Source organism: Perissodus microlepis, chromosome 13 (assembly GCF_051167445.1).
Source record: "Perissodus microlepis isolate ML-2025 ecotype Zambia chromosome 13, ASM5116744v1, whole genome shotgun sequence".
NCBI classification, from domain to species: domain Eukaryota; kingdom Metazoa; phylum Chordata; class Actinopteri; order Cichliformes; family Cichlidae; genus Perissodus; species Perissodus microlepis.
In genome coordinates, this window is record NC_140473.1 from 6033944 (window position 1) to 6054147 (window position 20204).

General features: G+C 43.7%; 1 protein-coding gene across 3 annotated transcripts in view; it reads left to right on the forward strand.

Annotated features, from left to right (window-relative positions):
- inpp5a (inositol polyphosphate-5-phosphatase A) overlaps positions 1 to 20204 on the forward strand; it is a 156235-nt gene that overhangs the window by 110333 nt on the left and 25698 nt on the right. For all 3 annotated transcript variants that reach the window (XM_084948700.1, XM_084948698.1, XM_084948699.1), the window contains one exon: positions 5413 to 5497. In XM_084948700.1, coding sequence (XP_084804826.1) covers positions 5413 to 5497 — 85 coding nt within the window. The remainder of the gene's footprint in view (positions 1 to 5412; positions 5498 to 20204) is intronic.

Genomic DNA, 20204 nt, shown 5'->3' on the forward strand with positions numbered 1-20204 from the left:
GTGTCCGTTATGGCTGAGTTTAGCTGTCAATCACCGTGTGTAATCTGGAGTCAGTGAAACTGAGGCTGGTGTAAAGGAGAAACAATCCAATGTAGGTAAGCTTTTCATCGGGTATCATGGTGCGTGTGTGTGCGTGTGCTGTTTGTGAGATTGAGCTTCTGATAGAGTCTTTCATGCAGGAATGCTTTCAGTCTTGAGCACATGTTATTTTGTATTTTTTTCCTGATACCATGGTTTTTGTGAGAGTTAGACGTAGAGAAAAAGTCTAGCGGTGGCTTTGTGCTGGCGGTTTAAGGAGCCTGGGAGCAGAGTCTGGGGCCATGTTGTAAATTAGCGTTTGACCCCGGCCTTTGTGTAGCCCCAAGGAAGGCCTGATGAAGGCCCCAGCCCAAACCTCAGCGAGAACGGGCCGTGTGAAGAGGCTCTTTCAGGGGTGTCACTGCGCGATGAATTGGCCAGGAGAAAGCATGTTTATAGACTGTGTAAAGGAGTGTGTCTTTGTGGGAGAATGTCACTGACACTGTTACAGTTTGTCTGAATGAACTGTGATGACGAGACTAATGGGGCCCCCCACCCAGGGTGAGGGTCAGTCAGATCCCCATCCAGCCTCCACCCCACCCCCAAAAGTCCAGGACCCCCCACCCTCAGGACCCTTTCACGCCCAGTAGCTGTAGCTAATGTTGCAATTCTTGGTCCGTCCCCACAAAGGCCAAGAAAAAAGTCAACTTTCACACCACTGAGTCACCATGAGTGCTTTAGGAAATGATCGTGTAAACAGAGTGTTACCTTCTGACCTGTGGCTGATACCTTGGAGCAGCAGACAAAACAGCCCGGCCGCGGGTATTAGACATGGCTGTTAGTGGGAGAAAGACCTCAAGCTCTGGAGAAACACACATTTCCTCCTCTCTCAGTTTAGCCACTCTTTCTTAAGGGTGACTGCCTCACTTTTAACCTCATCTTTCCTGTTCATCACTTAATCTGTTCTTTATTTCTTTATCTTTTTTAACATGTCATTGCCTGATTGGTATATATCTGTTTGGATAGTGTTCGCTACTCACAAAAGCACATGCGGTAAATTCTCCATTAGGGCAAAGAATGTAGAAGTTCCCACGCCTATAAGCGCCGCATGACGTCTGTGTTCAGCCACTTTACTGCCCTCCGTTTTGGTCAACAGTATAAACTGACCACTAAGCCTGTTTGGATAGAGCTCAGTCTCTTAGCACCAGTGTGTGAGGTCATTAATGGCATCAATCCCAGTTTGGGTTTATTAAAGAGCTACTCCACACAAAGGATGTGCAACTTAAAAAACTGTGCTTAACAATCAAAGAAGAAGAAAAGAAGAAGAATGAAATCCAGGCAAATTAAAAAGTAATGCAGCCAGTGAGACTTTCATAGTGGTTTCGGGTAACTTCAGAACAGGAAATTCTAGGATTAGTCAGCTTTAAATGTTAAATATCAACTGCCTTTGGGGTCAATGAAATGCCAAATAGCTAGCTTTTGGCAAAAGACTGAGCAGCACTATCAGCAATCAGTAAAAGTATTAACATTTGTGCGTGTCATGAGGAGTCTATCTAGCTGTCAAAATGTGCAGAGGCCATTGGTTTAAGTCTCTGAAATTAGTGCCTTTAAACTTATTGGTAGTGCCCAATTGTAGCACAGTTACAAAAAGATAGAGAAGAGCCCGACTGATATGTTGTTGAAGATCAATATATTGACCAATACTAGTCATTTGGGCATTTACAACGGTTGATAAATAAAAACTGAAAAGTAAAGAAGATCTTCTCTCACCCCGACCGATCGCAGCAGATGGCCCCGCCCCTCCCTGAGCCTGCTTCTGCTGGAGGTTTCTTCCTGTTAAAAGGGAGTTTTTACTTCCCACTGTCGCCAAAGCGCTTGCTCATAGGGGGTCATATGATCGTTGGGTTTTTCTTTGTATGTATTATTGTAGGGTCTACCTTACAATACAAAGCATCTTGAAGCGACTGTTGTTGTGATTTGGCGCTGTATAAATAAAACTGAATTGAATTGAAAATCTTGTGAACTTCCAGGGCAGAAAGGGAGAATACCTGGTGTTTGATCAGGGGCTGCTATAAAAGTGGTCGGGGGATCCCGTGTCCTTGCACTGATTGGATGTATTGGACAGATGGTGGTAGTGGAGCTTCCGTAATTGGTTACGCCAGAGGGTCTCGACATAATGAGACACAGAGAACACCTTTCAGTCATGTTATGAGTTCTAATGTTACAGAGTTTGTCCACCAGAGAAATGCCACAAACGCAACAACCAGCTGTCACTCACTTATCCTGAGTGACAGCTGGCGGCCGACTCCTGACACGCACTCGCAAATGTGATCATATCTCCCTAATCCTGGCACGTTTTCACTGGTTACCAGTACATCGTAGAATCGACTTCAAGATTTTGTTAATTGTAAATCTCTGAATGGATTAGCTCCATCTTATCTCTCGGACCTTTTAACAAAAAATAATCCAAGTAGAGCCCTTAGGTCTGCAGATAAGTTGCTTCTGACTATCCCCAGAACTAGACGGAAAAACAGAGGTGACCGAGCTTTTGCGATCGCTGCACCCAAAGCCTGGAACAGTCTGCCCCTTCACATTAGGCCTTCGCCAGCACTCGACATTTTTAAAACCCGGTTGAAAACACTGACTAGAATGAATGACTAGTCTTTTATAGTAATTACTATGTATGTTTGCTATTTTATCTCTACTATGTACAGCACTTTGGTTCAACCTGTATTTAAATGTGCATATAAATTTTTTTTTGATTTTGATATCCTCTGCACAGGCCGGCAGAGGATAAATGAGTAATCCACAACCTGTTGTGATAATAAAATAAGATTATTGTTAAACTGCGTTAGAGAAGTCGGCAGATATTTTAGATCACCAAATATCGGTATTGATATTGGTCTTATCAGTTGAGCTCGACATAAGATGTTACATAAACTTTTTATTGGTTTAACCTGCCCGTGCTTGCTTTAGAAAGTAAACTTTAGACATTAGGATAGAGAGCAGCAGTCAGTTATACTCAGAAAAATAATAGTTAGGTATAGTAAGCATCAGTGACTTAGTGAAAACATGGAGGGTAGACATTTTGAGCAGTGTGCTTTTACACATTACACATTAAAAGGACTGATCATTTTGGCTTATTTATGGGCACCATAACCTTATTTTGACACATAAATTAAAGGTTTTCAGGTGACTTACAGCCTTTCAAAGGTTACCTCTAGTGTTTTTTTGGTTTATGTAAGCTATGTTTATTACTTTCAGTGCAGAGAACCTAAAAATGTTTGGAGAAATGTGCAGACAAACCATTGAGAAAATGTGGGCTCTGTATAGCCAGCAATTCACCATCCACCCCAGCCAGCCTTGTTTAAAGAGATGCTGGTTATTCGGGCATCAGCTTAAAAGAAAATATATGGAGACCAAGTGCCATTTCCACTGCTCCACACTGCTGTGTGCAGTTTCTGCTTAATATAAGGGAATGTCAAACTGCATACTCTCTGTTTAATATAATAGCTGTGTTCCCCCGCCTCCTTACTTCAGTCACCTTCGCCTCGCCGCCACACAGAAAAGAAGTGGCTGTGCTTTACGACAGCCGGGCAGACCGAGACCTGGCGCTAAGAAAAGCCTTCTTCTCTCTTTACGGCCTCATAAATATATTGTTATCTGTGCCTGGGAAGTCCACGGTGAGATTTATCCGTGCGATTAGTGGGGATAGCGAGCCAAGCATCCTGAATCATTAATTACACAAGAGCTTTAATTTCCTATCTCTGCTCTGTAGAAGAGACACTTTTAAGTTGGTGATGAGGCGTAGGACTTAATTATATGTCGCTTAGGTGCATTATTTTTTTTTAAGCACTGGGATGCTGGCGGTGTGGTGAAGTTCTGGAGATTTGGAAGCCGTCCACATCAGAGAGGATCTGCAAATCCATAGACTGTATATGCTTAAGGTTTAAAGAAGCAGGGTATTTAGTGCATTAAAACATCAGCCAGCAATAAACTGTGGTGGATTTTGAAGACCTTTAAAAGGCATCGGCAGAGCAATTTCACTTGGTCTAACTAAAACAGAACATGGCAAAATATGTAGGTGCATTAGCCCGCTGTGTACGGGACCAGCAGGTTTATTTGTCTTGAAACCTTCAGTGTAGGAAAACCATTTTTATCAAATTTATATTAACAGGTACAAAAAAACACTGAGCAAAATGAGAAGAAAGATTAAAAGGAAGTTAAGTAGAATCTCTTAATTCATTCAGATTTTCATTTGTTGAGAATTCAATTATATTGCGTTTTGAAACATAAAACACCAAAGTCTACATGATAGGGATTGTTTAAAAAGCACATAGAAATGAGATAAAACCCTTTCCACCGTGGCAAACAAATCCAAGCCGAGGTCCAGGCTTACAGGTGCCCACTTGCACTCACAGTACTACATATATCAGTGACAGAGACGTATAAGAAAATTCTGGCAAGCAAAAATCAGTGCCATAAATCACACAAGAATAAGTTATGTTGATGACGTAGCACATTTCTCTCTCTGTCTCACTGTCTGCAGTTTCTCCTTTCTGCCATCTTAACGTTTAATAAATTCATGCCTGGTTTTCCGCTTCGGTCACATGCACATTCTTTTAAATCGGTTATCAAATCGGCCTCATGTGAAAAAACGAAGACCTCTGGTTTTATACGAGTCTTTCCCAGATGTGTGCATCATAAGAAAATGCTGCTCCTCTGTGCTTTTTGTGCCAAATCAGAAAATGCGCTTTGGCTCTAAACCTCTCAGCGCTTAATAAGTTAACAGGGTTGGGTCTGGTTTACTCACACGTTGATTAGTTCAGCAAAGTGAATTTTCTTTGCCATCAAAGCAGATTGTCAAAGGAAACGGTCACACTTGATTCATTTAATTGTGGCGTCAGCTGAGAATGACTGTTTTCAAGCTGAGAGCAGCGTTTACTCGAAGCCCTCGCATGTATCCAAAGGTGAACTGGACTTAGGTCATTTAATAGCAGCGTATCAGTCAGGAGTTGAAAATCCTGCAAATGGATCACTAGATATTTTTTAAAAGACAAATGCAGCAATTTCATAGAAATTTCTTCTTCATCCTCCTTCATACTAAAAATGAGGCTTCAGATAAAATGTTTCTACTGTTTTCTGCCTGCTGAGTGCTGCAAAAGTGCTGAAAGCTTGGATCAGATCACAAAAAACTTTAATTGAAGTGATCAGACCACCAGGGGGTGCTGAGGCCCTCATGAACTTAACAGCCTGCGTCAAAGGAACTGATAACCTTTGACACCTGATGGTGATGATTGTCAGATTTTTTCTATTATTTATGTTTTCGTGTGTGTGTGTGTGTGTGTGTGTGTGTGTGTGTGTGTGTGTGTGTGTGGTGTTAATGTTTTGCAGGATCACGGACCAGCGGTATGAGAAGCTGCCATTTTTTGTCTTCGGTGACTTTAACTTCAGGTTGGACTCCAAGAAAGTTATTGAGGTGAGTAGGGTTTGTTTTCTTGACATATTAGTAATGGATGGCTATCTGTATACATTATCTGGGCGTTATGGGGATGTAATGGCACAACAGAGAGCTAATGACACACTGTACACACGTGCGGTTACGTGCTATCAAATCCATAGTGATACAGCATCGTGCCATAAAGCCTTTGTGTGTGTGACTGTGTTTGTGAGGGTGACCGCAGTATAGTAAAAGTGGTTTTAGAGCCTCACTGTCTCTTTAGAGTTATGACTCATTAAACGCTTCACTGTGGCCGGCCCAGCTGTGTTTGCCGACCGAGCCTCGGAGTGCATTGTTATGTTATGGTGCCATTCACAGCTCTTTCTCCTCTCCCTTCCTCCCTGGCTCCTTCCCTCCCCTCTTTCTTCTTCCTCCTCCTCCTCCTCCTTCCTTCTTTTGGTGCAAACGTAGCCATGGCTAAGGTCGTCGTTTAGTATTCTCCTTGGGGAGATGAGGAAATTATAGAAGACATTGCAGACAGCGTTGTGGTAACAGAGTAGGGGAGACACTTGTTAGCGGGTCTTCTCCCTCCTCTCCAGCACAATGGTCCACGAATCAGTGGGCCTGCTCAAGGTGTGAGCATTGTTCATTTCAACCCTATTCAGAGGAGAGGGAAGAGGAGGGGAGGCTTTCTGAATGGAGGGCTTGAATGCTTAAATGAGTTAGGAAGGACTTAACTTTGTGTGGCACAGAAAAAAACTTTTTTTTGTAGTTTAGCCATCCAGGCACTAGGTGGGGCAGTAAATCACCTCCTCTTCTGTGGCAGCCAGCTAAGTGGGATGGACATCACATGTTTTTACTCAGCGATCTATCGCGGGCATTGATTAATGGCCTCAAAGTTTATGCAGTACATTTGATTTTGGTGCTGTAATTGGATCACATTAAGCCGCTGGTCATGTGAACATGCGTTGCTTTGGAGATAATAAATACACAAACAGAATCCACAGCAGCAGATGTACAAACACACTGAGGCTATTCAGAAGTCAGCTTCTGCAATTACATGTCACCTGGCACACATTTAGGATGCCACATTGATTTTCTGTCAATGATGGGCTGTTTTAAATCTTATCATCTCTGCGGAAAAAAAGACACAGTGTTCCAGACATTCAGATATGAAGGAAAACTGTATTTTCAATGCCAGTACTGGCAGGGAATATGGCTGCATTAAGCTGAAAGGAAAGCATCCAATAAAGTCAGATGAGATGATTCAGAGTCTATCTGTGTTTATCCTCTGCAGCTAATTATAGATAACTCTCTCCTCATGTTTCCTGTCTTGTCCAAGCTGCTCTGTGGTTGGTAAACTCTCCACCTCTCTGTTTCTGCATTGCTGTGAAATGCTGTTTGAGTGCAGTAAGGGGTCGTGACCCCTTTTCCAGGGATGTGTCAGGCTTGCATCGGTGTGTGCCCCATTTCTGCCCCCCTTTCCCCTCCATAGAACTCCTTTCTTATGCACCTTGGCCCCATTCACTTACACAGTCACATCCAATGCGAATACACACATACACACACACACACACACACACACACACACACAAAGCAATTTGTTAGACCTAATGACTGATTGATTCGCTCTGTTCCCAATGGGAAGTTAGAGCACTAGGCCGCCGTATAAACTGCACCCAAACTCACCTTTCCTCCAGCTTAATGAGGGTTCCTCAAACAAGCCGAACATTTAATGGGGACCAAAAACAGCTGATGATGTCATCTGAACGAAATGTGATCCGGTGATCAACCTGTCTGATTTAACGGCGACCTGTGTGTTAGCCGTACAGAGGGCTGTGATGTCACCAATATAAACAAATGGGTTGCAACCTCTGCGCAGGGTGTAACTCACAGCCGGGAGGCCGTTTTAAGCCCTTTAATGACAATTAATGTCAACAGGACAATTAGTGCACATCTACTGAAGTGCTTAACTGTAGATGGGCTGCTAGCGGATCGATCGTCCATACTTATCCAAAGATTGATTCAGGCACAGGGAGGCTGGCGCTCTTTCTCCCTGTCTAAGAATCTCATTTTTTTGCTTTTCTCGCTCTTCGTTCTCTTTTTCTCAATCGATAGAAACAGCCGGGGGAAAACAAAATAGCCAAACTGATGAATAGATACTTGTGTGTACTTTTGCTGTGTTAAGTGGATGAAATATTTGCAAAATTGAACTACTTTGCTTTTTGATTTGCTGTGCATTGGGGACAGCTCTCAAAACACCCAGAGGGCTCCCTAGGCCTCACTTTGAGAATCACTGGATCAGAAAATACTCTAGTACATTTCTCTACAGCTGCACGCTACACCACTCCTCTTCTTCTCTGTCTCTTGTCCATTGTGGGGGACTAGACTGTGGACAACATCTAGCCACTCCCATGTCACCCATCCTGCCTTGTGGGAGGGCGGATGAGACAGGGAGTATTTTAGGATGTATCCGTGTGTGCACAGAGAAGGAGGTGGGTTCGGAAGGCAGTGGGTTTGTCATTGTCACAGGGCAAATTCCAGGTGGCAAATTCCTGGCATGCTTGCGCGGCAGGATCAGTAACCAAAGGCCTGCGGCTGCCCCCCTCCTGCCCACCCTGGGCAACCCCATTAATTGTGTCCGACAGAGGGAATTGGTTTCAATTGACCCCCATTCAGCGGCCCTTTGACTCGCAGACAAAAGACACAGCCACGTGGAGACTAATGCTCAGGCTGAGCAGCCTGGAGGTGGTCCATGCCCCGCCAACCTTCTCTCTCCTCTCCCATGGGTGTGATCATGATTTGGCTTGATCATGCTTTGCATCAGTGCTGATAAAACAAAGAAGTACAGAGGAGACGTTTTGAATCAGTCCATTTATATCCCTTATCAAGCGCTCATGTTCAAGGCACATTCAGGACAGTCATGATGAGCGGCGTAAAGATAGAGCATGCTATTAAAACATGGCTGCATATCAATTTCTAACTTCCTTTAGGGAGTCTGAGTCTCATGTTTTTGAAGGAATGCCCTGAAACCTGTTAGACCAACGTTACCCCAAAGGCTGTGTTTGGTCTTCTTCATTCACAATCTAGGCCAGATACTACCGCTGACTGCAGGTGACTGTTAACCAAAAAAGTAAAATTCTGTGAGTGAAACAGGCTGTTAACAGTGCATTTTATTTATTTATTTTTTTCAATACTGACAGTCGGGTCTAACTGACCACCTGTAAATTTCAGTGCACCTTAGTATCCAGCGATAATCTTGACTGGCAAAAAGAATTTTGTGTAAGTTAGACAGAACAACTCATTTTATGATAAATTAAGCCAAAATGTTTCAGTCGTTATTCAGTTAACAGCTTTGTTGCTAAAATGTTTAATTGAAATGATGCCGTAATTGCTCAGAGCCCAAGGGGACATGCCAGGAAACACCCTGATCTCCAGTGTTTGTTCAACCAGCAGTTAATGTTTATAATTAAATGTTAATTTGTTAAATACAGAAACGATTAATATTTAATAGGTGAGGATCTGGACTGAAATCTCCAGTTAAGGACTGAAATGGCGTAAGGATTCCCTGTATGCACATTGTTATTGTAAAATAGCAGTCATTGAAAGACAGCTAATATAAAGTCCCACACAAACCATTAGTCACTGTGTTTTAAGTAACGCTCAGGTGACAACAGTCAACCTGTACCTGTACACTTAATCTTATTATTGAAATCTGCTGCCATCCTTTCACCCTACAGCTGCTCCCAGGCTGGGCTCTCAGTTAAGAAGCCAGATCATATAACCTTTGCCGAACCGTGCACACCTACACTGAACATCTTTTTTTCTATGGTTCCACGCTACAGTCAGAAGGTGGTAAAAGATGGCGTGTATTAAAGAGTATATGCGTGTCCCTCGAGGTGGCCCGTGGCTGTGAATCAACAGTGCCGATGACAGGCTCAGGGCTCTGTGCCTGGACTCCTAGTATATTTAAAATCCCTCCTAATTAAACTTAATAGAATGTAAATTTAATATCTGCAGAGATTGTGTGCTGCTGGCCAGCCCGCTCCAATTTAAGGATTGATAGAGGCCAGCAGGGAGGTTAATTGCTGACTTGATCTACTGTCCCCGTGACATGGTGTGGGGCTGTTTTAATTGGGCCTGATCTGCTGCTACATGGACAGATTTCATTAGACTAGCTGGCCTCTCATTGACTGGAGAGATACACTAAGAATAGCACCCCCTGTCTGCACCTGCAGGAAGTGGAGAGGGCTGGATTGGGCATCAATCTTCCTTCCTTTGTCCTGTGTCCTTTCTCTCGCTTGAGCAGCATGAAATTAAAGGTGGGGCCCTAGACTAGCCCCACTCCTAATGAATGCTGTAAAATGCCTAGTAATGACAGAGCAGCGTGATAGATCATTCATTTTTCACACAGTGCAATCACTCAGTGCACATGCTCGTGACTATGGGAGCAGAATTACAACCAAACATGTTTTTTTTTGGACATCACTTTTCTCATGAATGTCATGTTTTCTTATTGAGCATGTGGGTGCAAGGACCTCAGTCATTTCCAATCTACAGCCACCTTATTTATTCCTTTTTGATAATGCAATATGAATATTACAGTGGTTGTTGTTCAGACAGTGGAAAGAAACAACGCGTATATTATCTGGAGTGTCTAACTAAAACCAGCAGCAGTTCATCAGGTCCATTGTCCGGGCTGCTGAACCTAACCCTGGTAAATAATTTGCGCTAGTAAAGGCTAAACAATTTTTCCCTTTTTAGCCTGACTTTGACTAGCATGTGTGTATCAGGCCAGCTATAAATCAAAAGGCAGCCAGTGTAATTAAGTGTACACTACATTAGTCAGGCTAATTAATTTTGGGGGCCATCCATCCATTAACCAGCGGGCCAGCACTGATTGGGCCTCTGTTCTGTGGAACCCCCGACACTGGGGACTGCGACCTTCCTTGGCTGCCCTCATCTTTCCAGATACACTCATGCATTGATACCCAGAGACACAGATGTATACACAGTCATATATGTACCAAGTCTTTTGGAATTCGCCTAAAAATCTTCCTGCACCTAGAAGGGCACTTAGAGAGCACATTTTGAGCCAAGGCCATTACCCCGTCTTGCAATTTTAAAGAGCAGCCCAGCGCTGAAATTTAATGGCTCTTTTTTTCCACCTCTCTACAGTGTTTAATCAAATTCAGACTGGATGTTTTCGCAACTCTATCTGATAAACATTAGGACGCCAAAATGAGCGCGACACAGATCACATACCTTTGCCTCTGCCCGTGTGGAGGAATGACCGCTTTCAGAATTCTCGAGGACGGCGTTGCTAGCAAGAGGAGGCATTGGAGTGCTGTGTTTGACTATTTTATTGCTAGGCCAGATTGTATTGACAAATCCCTTCCAATGGTCGTGGTAATCTACTAAATCAATACACTTTTTCCATGAAAGACTACCCACCTGACATTGTCTTAATTGTCCTGATGCAGTAAACCTCATTCATTTACTGCACCGTGCAAGTCAAAATAGAGTTATTAGCACCTACTGTTTGACCTACGCCTGTTTATGGCCCCAGTGGTTAGACATGTGGAGATATTTCCTTACAATACAATAACGACATATTATCTGGCTTAGAAGAGTCCAATCTATCACAATGAGTGCCCATTATATCACTGATAACCCATCTGGATATAGAGGGAGACTATTCCCTCTAGACAACAGAGCCTGTTCTCTCTCCCTCTTCTCTCTGTTTGCTTTTGATGCTAATGAATACAGCGGCGAAGACACGGAGGAGAAAAAACGAGTTCAGCTACGAGGGCGCAAACTTGAGAGATGCAGCTTTGATGGCAACGCTGTCCATATAATTAAAACCCTGGCAAATGAAGAACAAGCAGTGGCTTCTGTTGGTCCTGCTCATTAACAACAGGCCGTTTGAGCCCGGCGCCAGCCATTGTGTACTTGGGGGAAGGTGGGGAGGGGCGCTGTCACTGGCAGCTGGGAACACCATGCCAACAACGGTGGGATGGCGTGACAAACCGAGCCAAGGATGAGCGCAGAGCCTGGCACCAACGGGGCCCGGGATGGGACGCCGTCTTGCTGGCCCCTGGGGTTGGTCTCGGTCAGGGCTGTAACCTGAGTTACCCCACAGCCCCGCACTACTGCTGTCTTCTCCAGCTGGAGCCACTGTTTAGATGTCTCTTTTTTTTGTACTTCAAACCTATTCTATTAAGCAGCTGATTGACAGATTAATCGGCAGTATATTTGAGTTATGAGTTTCCCCCCCTAGAATTGACCATTACTCAGTTAATCTGTTGATTACATTCTCTTTAACTGACTTAATGTCTATTTTTTAAGATGTAAAAAAAGGAGGAACTTACTTCTTTTAATTGGTTAATACTAGGGATTTTACATATCGGTGTCGGTCTGATACTGACCTAAATTACTGGATCGGATATCAGAGAGAAATAAAAAATGTAATCCGATCCATTAAATATTACAAAAGTACCTCACAAAACTTGCGACATGGCGTAACCCAGCTCATAACCTTAGCACTTCGGAGCAGTATGCGTCACGTCATAGAGCGGCTGTGGCGACCTCTCGGCGGTCTGGTTGAGCATTTGGAGCCTCGCTACCAAACCGGCATTTCATCTCCGAGAGAGCTATCCCAGAGAACTAAAGCATATTTGTAAGTTCATCTCTGAATGTTTGTAAAGCATTACCACGTTAAGCTTAACAACCGATATAATGAGCGACTGCCTCTTCTCTCTCTCTCCCTCTCCTGTTGCTACTTCAAATTGAAACTGATCAATGATCAGCTGATCGGCTTTTCTGTCACGAGTCCGTCTCTCTTGTTTGTTTATCGCCCACTTTGCGCCAGAAAGAGGAAACCAGCGGATAAACAACAGCAGCACGTTTAAGCTTGATAAGCTGTTGTTAGAATGTATTTAATATTACTTTCTACAGCAGGATCCTTTTCTACGTAGCTGACAGCTGGTAACTGTGCAGGGGCGGATCTAGCAAGGTTTTGCCAGGGGGCCAGTTGGGGCATTAACAGGGAAAAGGGGGGATACAAAGAAATACTTTTCTTTCTTATTCTCCAGCTTTTAATAAATAAATATCTGAAACCAACCAAAGTTTTCATCTGATGTAAAATATATGAAGTCCATTATTGTATATAGTAACTATTAAGTCTAATATACCCTAGTAAGCTATAGTACTTTTTCCTTTGGGAAGGTACCATCTGTGCAGTCTGCAATTCTGTTGAAGAAACATGTTGAATCTATTTCATTATTGTTGAAAAATAATTGATTTCTGTGCATTTGTTTTACACGTGCATTAAATTAAAGTCGATTACGTCGATTAAGCATCACAAGGCGGAGGGTTGGGGGTGGTTCCCTATTTTTTTTGCTGGGAGTTGGCAACCCTATTAGTGGAAATATTAAACAACCTAGCTAAGTTCTCTTTAAAATAGCAGAATAGGGAGGATGGTGCAGGTTTATATCTATTAGATTGATCAGTATTGCTGATCTATGAAATATTTTGGGTGCAGTGTATTTTTTGCATACAGGTGTAACAGAATAGCTTTAGTGTTTTGGTTTTTAAAACTTGAGTATGAACTTATACAAAATTCAGCAAGATATTTAATAAAAAACTGTTTTATTGATTATAAAATACACTATATTGGATTCATATCGGTATCAGCAGAGATCCAAATTTATGATATCGGTATCGGACATAAAAAAGTGTTATCGTGCCATCTCTGGTTAATACTCAGTTAATCAACAAATGAAAAGCATACCGTAAGGTGATGCACCTTTGAAGATTCCTTTAAAGGTTCTAGAGAGATGGCTCTTTACTATTGGTTCATGTCATGCTACAGTGTAATACCCACAGTGCACCTGATAAGTTTTATGCAAACAATATAGATACTTTAAATTGATTTAGTGATCAAATCAGGTCTGTCTGTGAATACCAGTGGACTCAATGCATGACTTAAAAACATTTAATCCATTGTTTTGTCTAAGCAACATAAGAGCTCTATAAATCATGAATAATCAACTTTGGCTTCCACCACAGTCTTTCTTTATGTTTTGCTTTATTGATGGTTTGTGTCATCTTCTGTTAGTCAGTATGGACACCCGGCTTTGAAAAATAACCCAGGGAGGAACGACAACAGCTAACAGTGATGCTATTATTTAGTCCAGATGAAATGTGGCATAAACTGTGAAGGATAGGGATCTCTTTGTGCCTGGTACATAGTGTCCGACTTGTATGATGTCAGTCTATTTTTGACTAATGCAGTCCTCAGCGTTTGTAAAACAGAGCACAATAATAGTTTTTTCTCTGTCCCTCTGAAGGATTGAGTGGCACATGTCGTGGCTGCGGGCTGTGCACAAACATGCACACATGCAGCATTTGAATCATAACGCATATAAGCACAAGAAGCAGTCTTTATGAGAATAGCGGCACGTCGCAAGTCAGACATGATTCCTTTTTCAAATCAGGGAACTATTTAACTCGTGGCGTTTGCGAGCTTGGGCTCATTCCACTGCAAACTTTGAAAAGCGATGACAAAGAATAAACATTCCGCTGTTGTTAAGGAAGCCGGCAAACCTGCAAGGATTATTTAAACAAGTTGGCCGACAGGATTCCCAGTGTGAATCTTTACTGTCAGCACCAGAGTGATGTTACTCGACAATGGCTCATTGTAACACAGCTGTAAACCCGGTGTTGGCACCACGGGCTTTTAAACAACTCTGCCCACTGACATTAAAAGTCACCGGGCTCCATTCACATCCACACACAAATATCCCATCATATTTAAGAGGGCCCATTAAGGGCCACATTGAGAATTCATGGCCCTTTCTCTCACTCTCCCTTGTGATTTATCGGAGGCGAACATATTGCCAGGCCCTTTCAGAAGGAGTGGCTCAAGTTTTTGTCTTAGAGGAGGCCCAAAACAATGCATCTCAGGCACATTTCTCCGACAGGGCCTCCTCTTTCAGGGGATAGTGAGAGCCGGGGCTGTCCTAACATCTGTTTGTGTCCAGAGCCAGGCGGGCCCGGAGCACAGCGTGCCTCGGTGGCCCCCTTCTCCTCTCCCTGGGGGTCTTTGTTCCCGATTTCATGCTATCAGAGCGGCAGCATGTTTTCCTGCGCAGAGCTGTCACTGATATAAAAGGCCCTGAGTGGGGTCACATCAAGAGGGATGGGCATGAAAAATTGGTAAAATGTATCACAAAGCCCACCCACTAGATGGTTGCCTAGCGCCCTGTGGTGGGGGATGTCAAGACCCCTCCGCCTCCTCCTCTGTTACCTTCCCTTTTCCCCTTTCCTTTGCTGAATTACACCTCTCCCTCTCTCTCACCCTGGTGGACAAGCACATCATTTAGATGAAATGGTGCAAACAAATTAACGGGTGGTGCTTCAAATAAGTCTGCGTTCTTTGTGTGCGATGAGGGTTTACTGGGGTCCTACTAGTAGGAAGGAAGCTGGTCACCTGCCGGCCCGCCTGACTGAAAAAGCCATCAAATGCTCTCTCAGAACAAGAACAACTCATTTGTTACACGTATGAAGATATGTTTTTAACATTTGCTGAAGTCTGTGTTTATTTTGCTTCTTCAAAAGTTGTGAAAGAGTCTCCATGATTGCAGCGCGTCTCGTTTACAGTGCTAACCACGCTCCGGTCTCTTTCGAAGAGTACAGAATTAGACTCTCATTAATTGTTAGGACCTGATTTTATCGAATACCAGAGTAATGAACTCAACATACTCTGTATGCTTATTGGACCGTCACTAATCACCAATCAGTGATTGGGCCTTCGATATTCCCTAATTGACTCGGCAACGACAAATCACCTCGCTGTCTGTTTCCTTTAATTGATTCCTGCGGTTTAGAGCTGCTGCAGGAGCAGGTAAATTAAATGAGAGAGCAATGTTTTCAGGTGCTTAGTAAGTGCTTGTACTCTATCAATAGCACTGCTGCCGCCTATATTTTAATGCGCTACAATGATTGCTTCACGGTTGGATGTGAATTTGTTTTCTCATTAACAGGATAAATGCCGTCTTTAGGTCCGAGGTGTTAAGAAGAAGTCGTGAATGGCCGTGGCGCTGCCGGCTACTCCTTCACATCACAAAGCTCCCTTTTTTTGGGAGGAATTGTAACAAGTGCAGCTAACATTCAAATGAATGGCTATTGAGCAATTTAAGCATGCACGGCTTTATTGAGAGGTTAAGAGAAGCCGGTACGTTAAACAGTCTTGCAGACATCTGCCGCGGTTGGTTTCAAAGTGCTGACTAAAAGTAGCAGGGGAGGTTTCTCAGATTAAATCTCTCATTAGGTTTTCTTTGTACAGGTGGCAGTAATGTGTCAAGAGTCCGGGCCTGAGACAATGTCCTCCTCTTACTGGGACTAATATGGCTCTGGAGAGCCCAGCCTCCTTTTACTGCCACTACTTTACACAGAGACACAGTCACAATGAAGCATCTGGTGGCCTTTTCCTGTGTAGAAAGCTTTTCTGCGGCTATTGTGTCAGCAGCAAGTGTGCATGTGCGAGAGAAAGAGACAGAGAGATCACGAGGCTTAGTGCGTTTCTGCAGCTCGAGCCGACTTGTCGCAGCAACTGTCTGTTTCTCTTTAAAAACTTAACTCGAATAGATGATTTCTGAATAACTGCCCTCAGCTCCAAGCTTGGGTGGGTGGCCAAGTGCGTGCTCGTGCATCTGTGTGTGTATGCGTGAGTAAAAAGAGGAAAAAAAAAAACAACCCAGTAGTTGGAGGTCACAGGGGTCAAAGTGATGAATTTTTATAGGCCTGTTCCTTGTGTTTCAGCCCTGTCCCTTTCTCTGCGCGCTGCACTGCCTCTCAAAGACAACCATGCAGGGCAATTTGTCCTGCGGGGCCCTGCAGAATGGGCCAGCAGAGAAGTTAAATACCAGGGGTGAACACACACACACACACACACACACACACATACATTGAGTTTCTCTCTCACACAACCCTCCGTCCTGTTGTCCCGAATGATTTGTGGCCTGTCCATTATCCATTCCAGGGGGACAAATGCTTTTGGTGGGTTTCTGAAGGTAAAGCCAGAATGGCAGCCCTCATTGTGCCATTGTTTTTAGAGAAGTTTCCCAGATGTTATAATGCACAAGATAAATAGGGCACATTATCGCTACCTCGCACGCCCTCTTACCTCTTACCAAGCTCTTTTTTTTTTTTCTTTTTTTTTTAGCAAGGGCGTGGCAGGTTAGAGGACCTCCTACAACGCGCACACTGCCATTGGCCATCAACATCAGCTCTCACCGCTGCTCACTGAGTTCATGGAAAGGAGTGAGAGTTCTGTGTGTCTCACTTGGTGTCAGGGGAGGACACAGGCCAGGTTTACTGGGGTCAGCCGCCGACCAAGTGGGTCACACAGACTAACTTTGTTTTCACGCTGAATCCCCTTACCACTGTATATATGTGTGTGTGTGTCAGTGATGAATCCACTGTGTTTGGAGACATTAAATTAGCCAGTCACAGGGAGAGCGGAGTGGATAACTCTGGCTTGTGTCCAGTCAGATGAGGTGGGGAGGGGTCACAGCTGATTTACTGGCTCTCCTGTGTAATAGCTGGCAGGAAAGCAGGAGGCCGAATTTGTTGTCTGCTACTTTGGATGCCACCTTCTCCCCTCGTTCGTGCAGATGTCGCAATCGCGTGCGCAGGATGAGCGTGATGAACGACGGCGAGTGGAATAAAAGCGATCGGAGTGCCGAGCAATTCGCGCTGAACCTGCCACCCCGGCTGGCACACCTTAACTCAGCTGGCAGCTTGGCTTTGCGTGGCAGCTGGAAAATAATGGTGCATTCTGACAATGCCAGTGCTCCCGCTGACACAGAGGGGAGCCCCCGTCCCCTGCCTCTAGTAATGAAGAATGAATACTTAGCTCATTGTCCACTCATCCTCTTGTCACTTTCTGCGCACGCTCTCATACTTTCTTTAATAATCACTGGGCTTCTGTGGGAGGGGGGGGATCCATCACATAGGTTGGGACATGCAGTTTACATGAAATAAAAGCATATAATAAACTACATGCCTTGAATATGAAATTAATTTTCCAGCGTTGCCTTTCATCTATTTTGTTTTGAGCAATAAAAAGGTAAAACATAAAAGTTAGTTAATGTTTAAAAAAATCAAGAGATACTTTTATTGTATTTAATATCTGAAATCTTGTTTGTCTTTTAAACCTGAGCGGTGTGATTTTCATTGAATGTTCCCTTCTGTTTGTGTTTCCCATTAGCCTTTTTCCTCTTCTAAATGTTGACTTGTGAAACAAACCTTTGCACATTGTCAAGACTGCTATGCTGCCCTGAGAGGGTTTCTTAGTGTTTAAGCTGGGAACGGTGGATCGTGTCCATCTGTTGGCAGCACCAAACACAGAAGGCTTGAATGCTAGTTTGTGTGTCTGTGTGTGTGTGCGTCTTCGGTCTTTGAAGTGGGACAGATTGCTTTAACCTCTCTTCTAAGAAGAGCAGCTGGAATAGAGAGCTCCTTTAAGCAGCCGCTTCCTCCTTCGACAGTCATGAGATTATCCTCCATTGATGCACAAAGCCAGCACCTTCCTCCGCAGCCTCTCATCCCAGCCACCCACCCCCACCCGGCCCCTCTGGCCCTGGACAAACACACAGTGCTGACCTGTGACCCATAATGCAGAGACGCAATGCCAAGTCACTTTGCAGGATCTGTTAAAGAGGCCACAGCAGTGAAGACATCCACACTGTCCTTTGGACTACAGCGTTGTATGCTGACAGCTGTCTGTTAATATTTTCCCTTTGCCAGACTTCTTCTTCTTCCCACAGACTAATTGGCATATATCAAATGAGAAGCCAATTGCAGAATTATGGTAATGTCATTTAGGATGGTCAGTGAGGCCGTTTCTACATTTAATGTGCTTAGGAAGCTGCGGCTTTGAAGGGAGATATCTGTTCAAAGATTCTGCCCAAGCACCTGGGCTCTGTTGGCAGCGGGAAAGACACAGCACCACACTGACATAGCCTTAAGTGACAGCATGGGCTTCTCATTTTCCCCATCTCAGTGTCTGGTGTGTGGATCTTATGACAGAGCCACTGGGATGAGCGGGCGCGTCTTAAATGAGTGGGATGTTTGACGCAGAAGATGACAGTAGGGGAGCTGTGATCAATCCAGTGCAATCAACCACCACCAACGGCAATGATTATTCAGTCGTTAAACATAGGAATGGGTCGATTGTTAACATGCGCAGATGTCCAGAGCTGGGATACCTTAAGGTCCGTCTGCACTGGTTGCTATTTGTGTAAAATACCTGTTATTTTTCCAACGGGCTAAACACAAAGTCTGCATCTGGAATCATTTGTTTGCTTTAAGTTAAAGTGGTTTTATTTCTTCAGGTAGCTAAAGTGTAATCATTCTGGGAAAAGACATTTTTTCCCACCAGAAAAAGCATTAGCTAATTGTCTTTTTTTTTCTAATTGAACCCTCCCAGCAGTGACACTCTTGGCACACACTATAGACCTACAAGAATACAAAACCTCAGTTATCTCACTGCGAATTCCATCATTCTGTTCTTCTCCTAGCTGAAACCTATATGTATCATCTTCTGTCTGTCCATATCTACATACATTTAACCGTGCTGGCGATTCAAGTATCGCGTAACGGATTATTGAAATCATTTGAACATGAATGGAGTGGCTATTTCTGTCCTTTAAATATTGATGCTTATTGTGCCAGCGAGCAGTGTAAGCTTCTGGCTGCAGTTGTAACTGTGAAGTGGCCAGGGATTTCTGCTTGACTGATTTTTGGATTTGCAAAGCAAGGCGACAGAAGGGCACCCACTTGGAAGAATTACTGGACTCCGATGTTTGTAGAAACCCAAAAAACATTAGGGTGCTTTTAATAGCCCTAATTTAAAAAAATGCGAAATTCACCACATCTCACAATCTTCTAGAAGATTTCTAAGAGTTTTTGCTGATGATATCTTAAAATTATTATTATTTTAAATCAGTTATGTATTATATTACAGTACTGTTACATTTAGCAGTAATCAAACACCCCCAAATGACCTTCAATTGTCTTTGCTAGCTGTGGCTACAATGACTTTTTGACAGGGAAAGTATCTCTTGCCCTTCTCACTAGCTCCTTCTTTGGCCTATTCATTGCACAAAGCTGCTTAAGCACACTTAAGCGCATTAGCATTTGGCTGCCAGGGGACCATATTGACCCTGCATTTGGAAGGCCTAAATGAGTGAAAGATGGAGCGATTTGTTAGGGCTTTAGAAAGTTGCTTTTGGGGGAGTGGGGGTAAGCATGAAGGAATGGGGCTGAGGCGGTGGAAGGGGGGTTCGAGGAGTTGTTCCACTTTCTCTCAGGGCATGGTGTTTGTTCTAATCTGGTGTGCCATTTCTTCATGGCCGAAGCAGGACTGATTTGTGACATTTCAGTCTAAAGGGCCTTTTTCTGCTCGCTATATTGGCTTGACCCGATTATCAGATCTGTGCTTTGAATTTGAATCAGGTCACTGGCTCTCTGCTGTGTGGTATGGGAACCACTGGCTAAGGGATTTCCTCATTCAACTGTCTTCAAACACAGATGGCCGAATGTTTAACTAATTGTTAAGAGAGTCCACAAAGAAGAATTTAACCATGCACACAGTCCACGGGGTCAGTACATAGACCCAGATAAAGAGAGGGGACAGTGAGGTGGCTGTTTGTGGGTTGGCTCTTTAAAAGTCATTCAA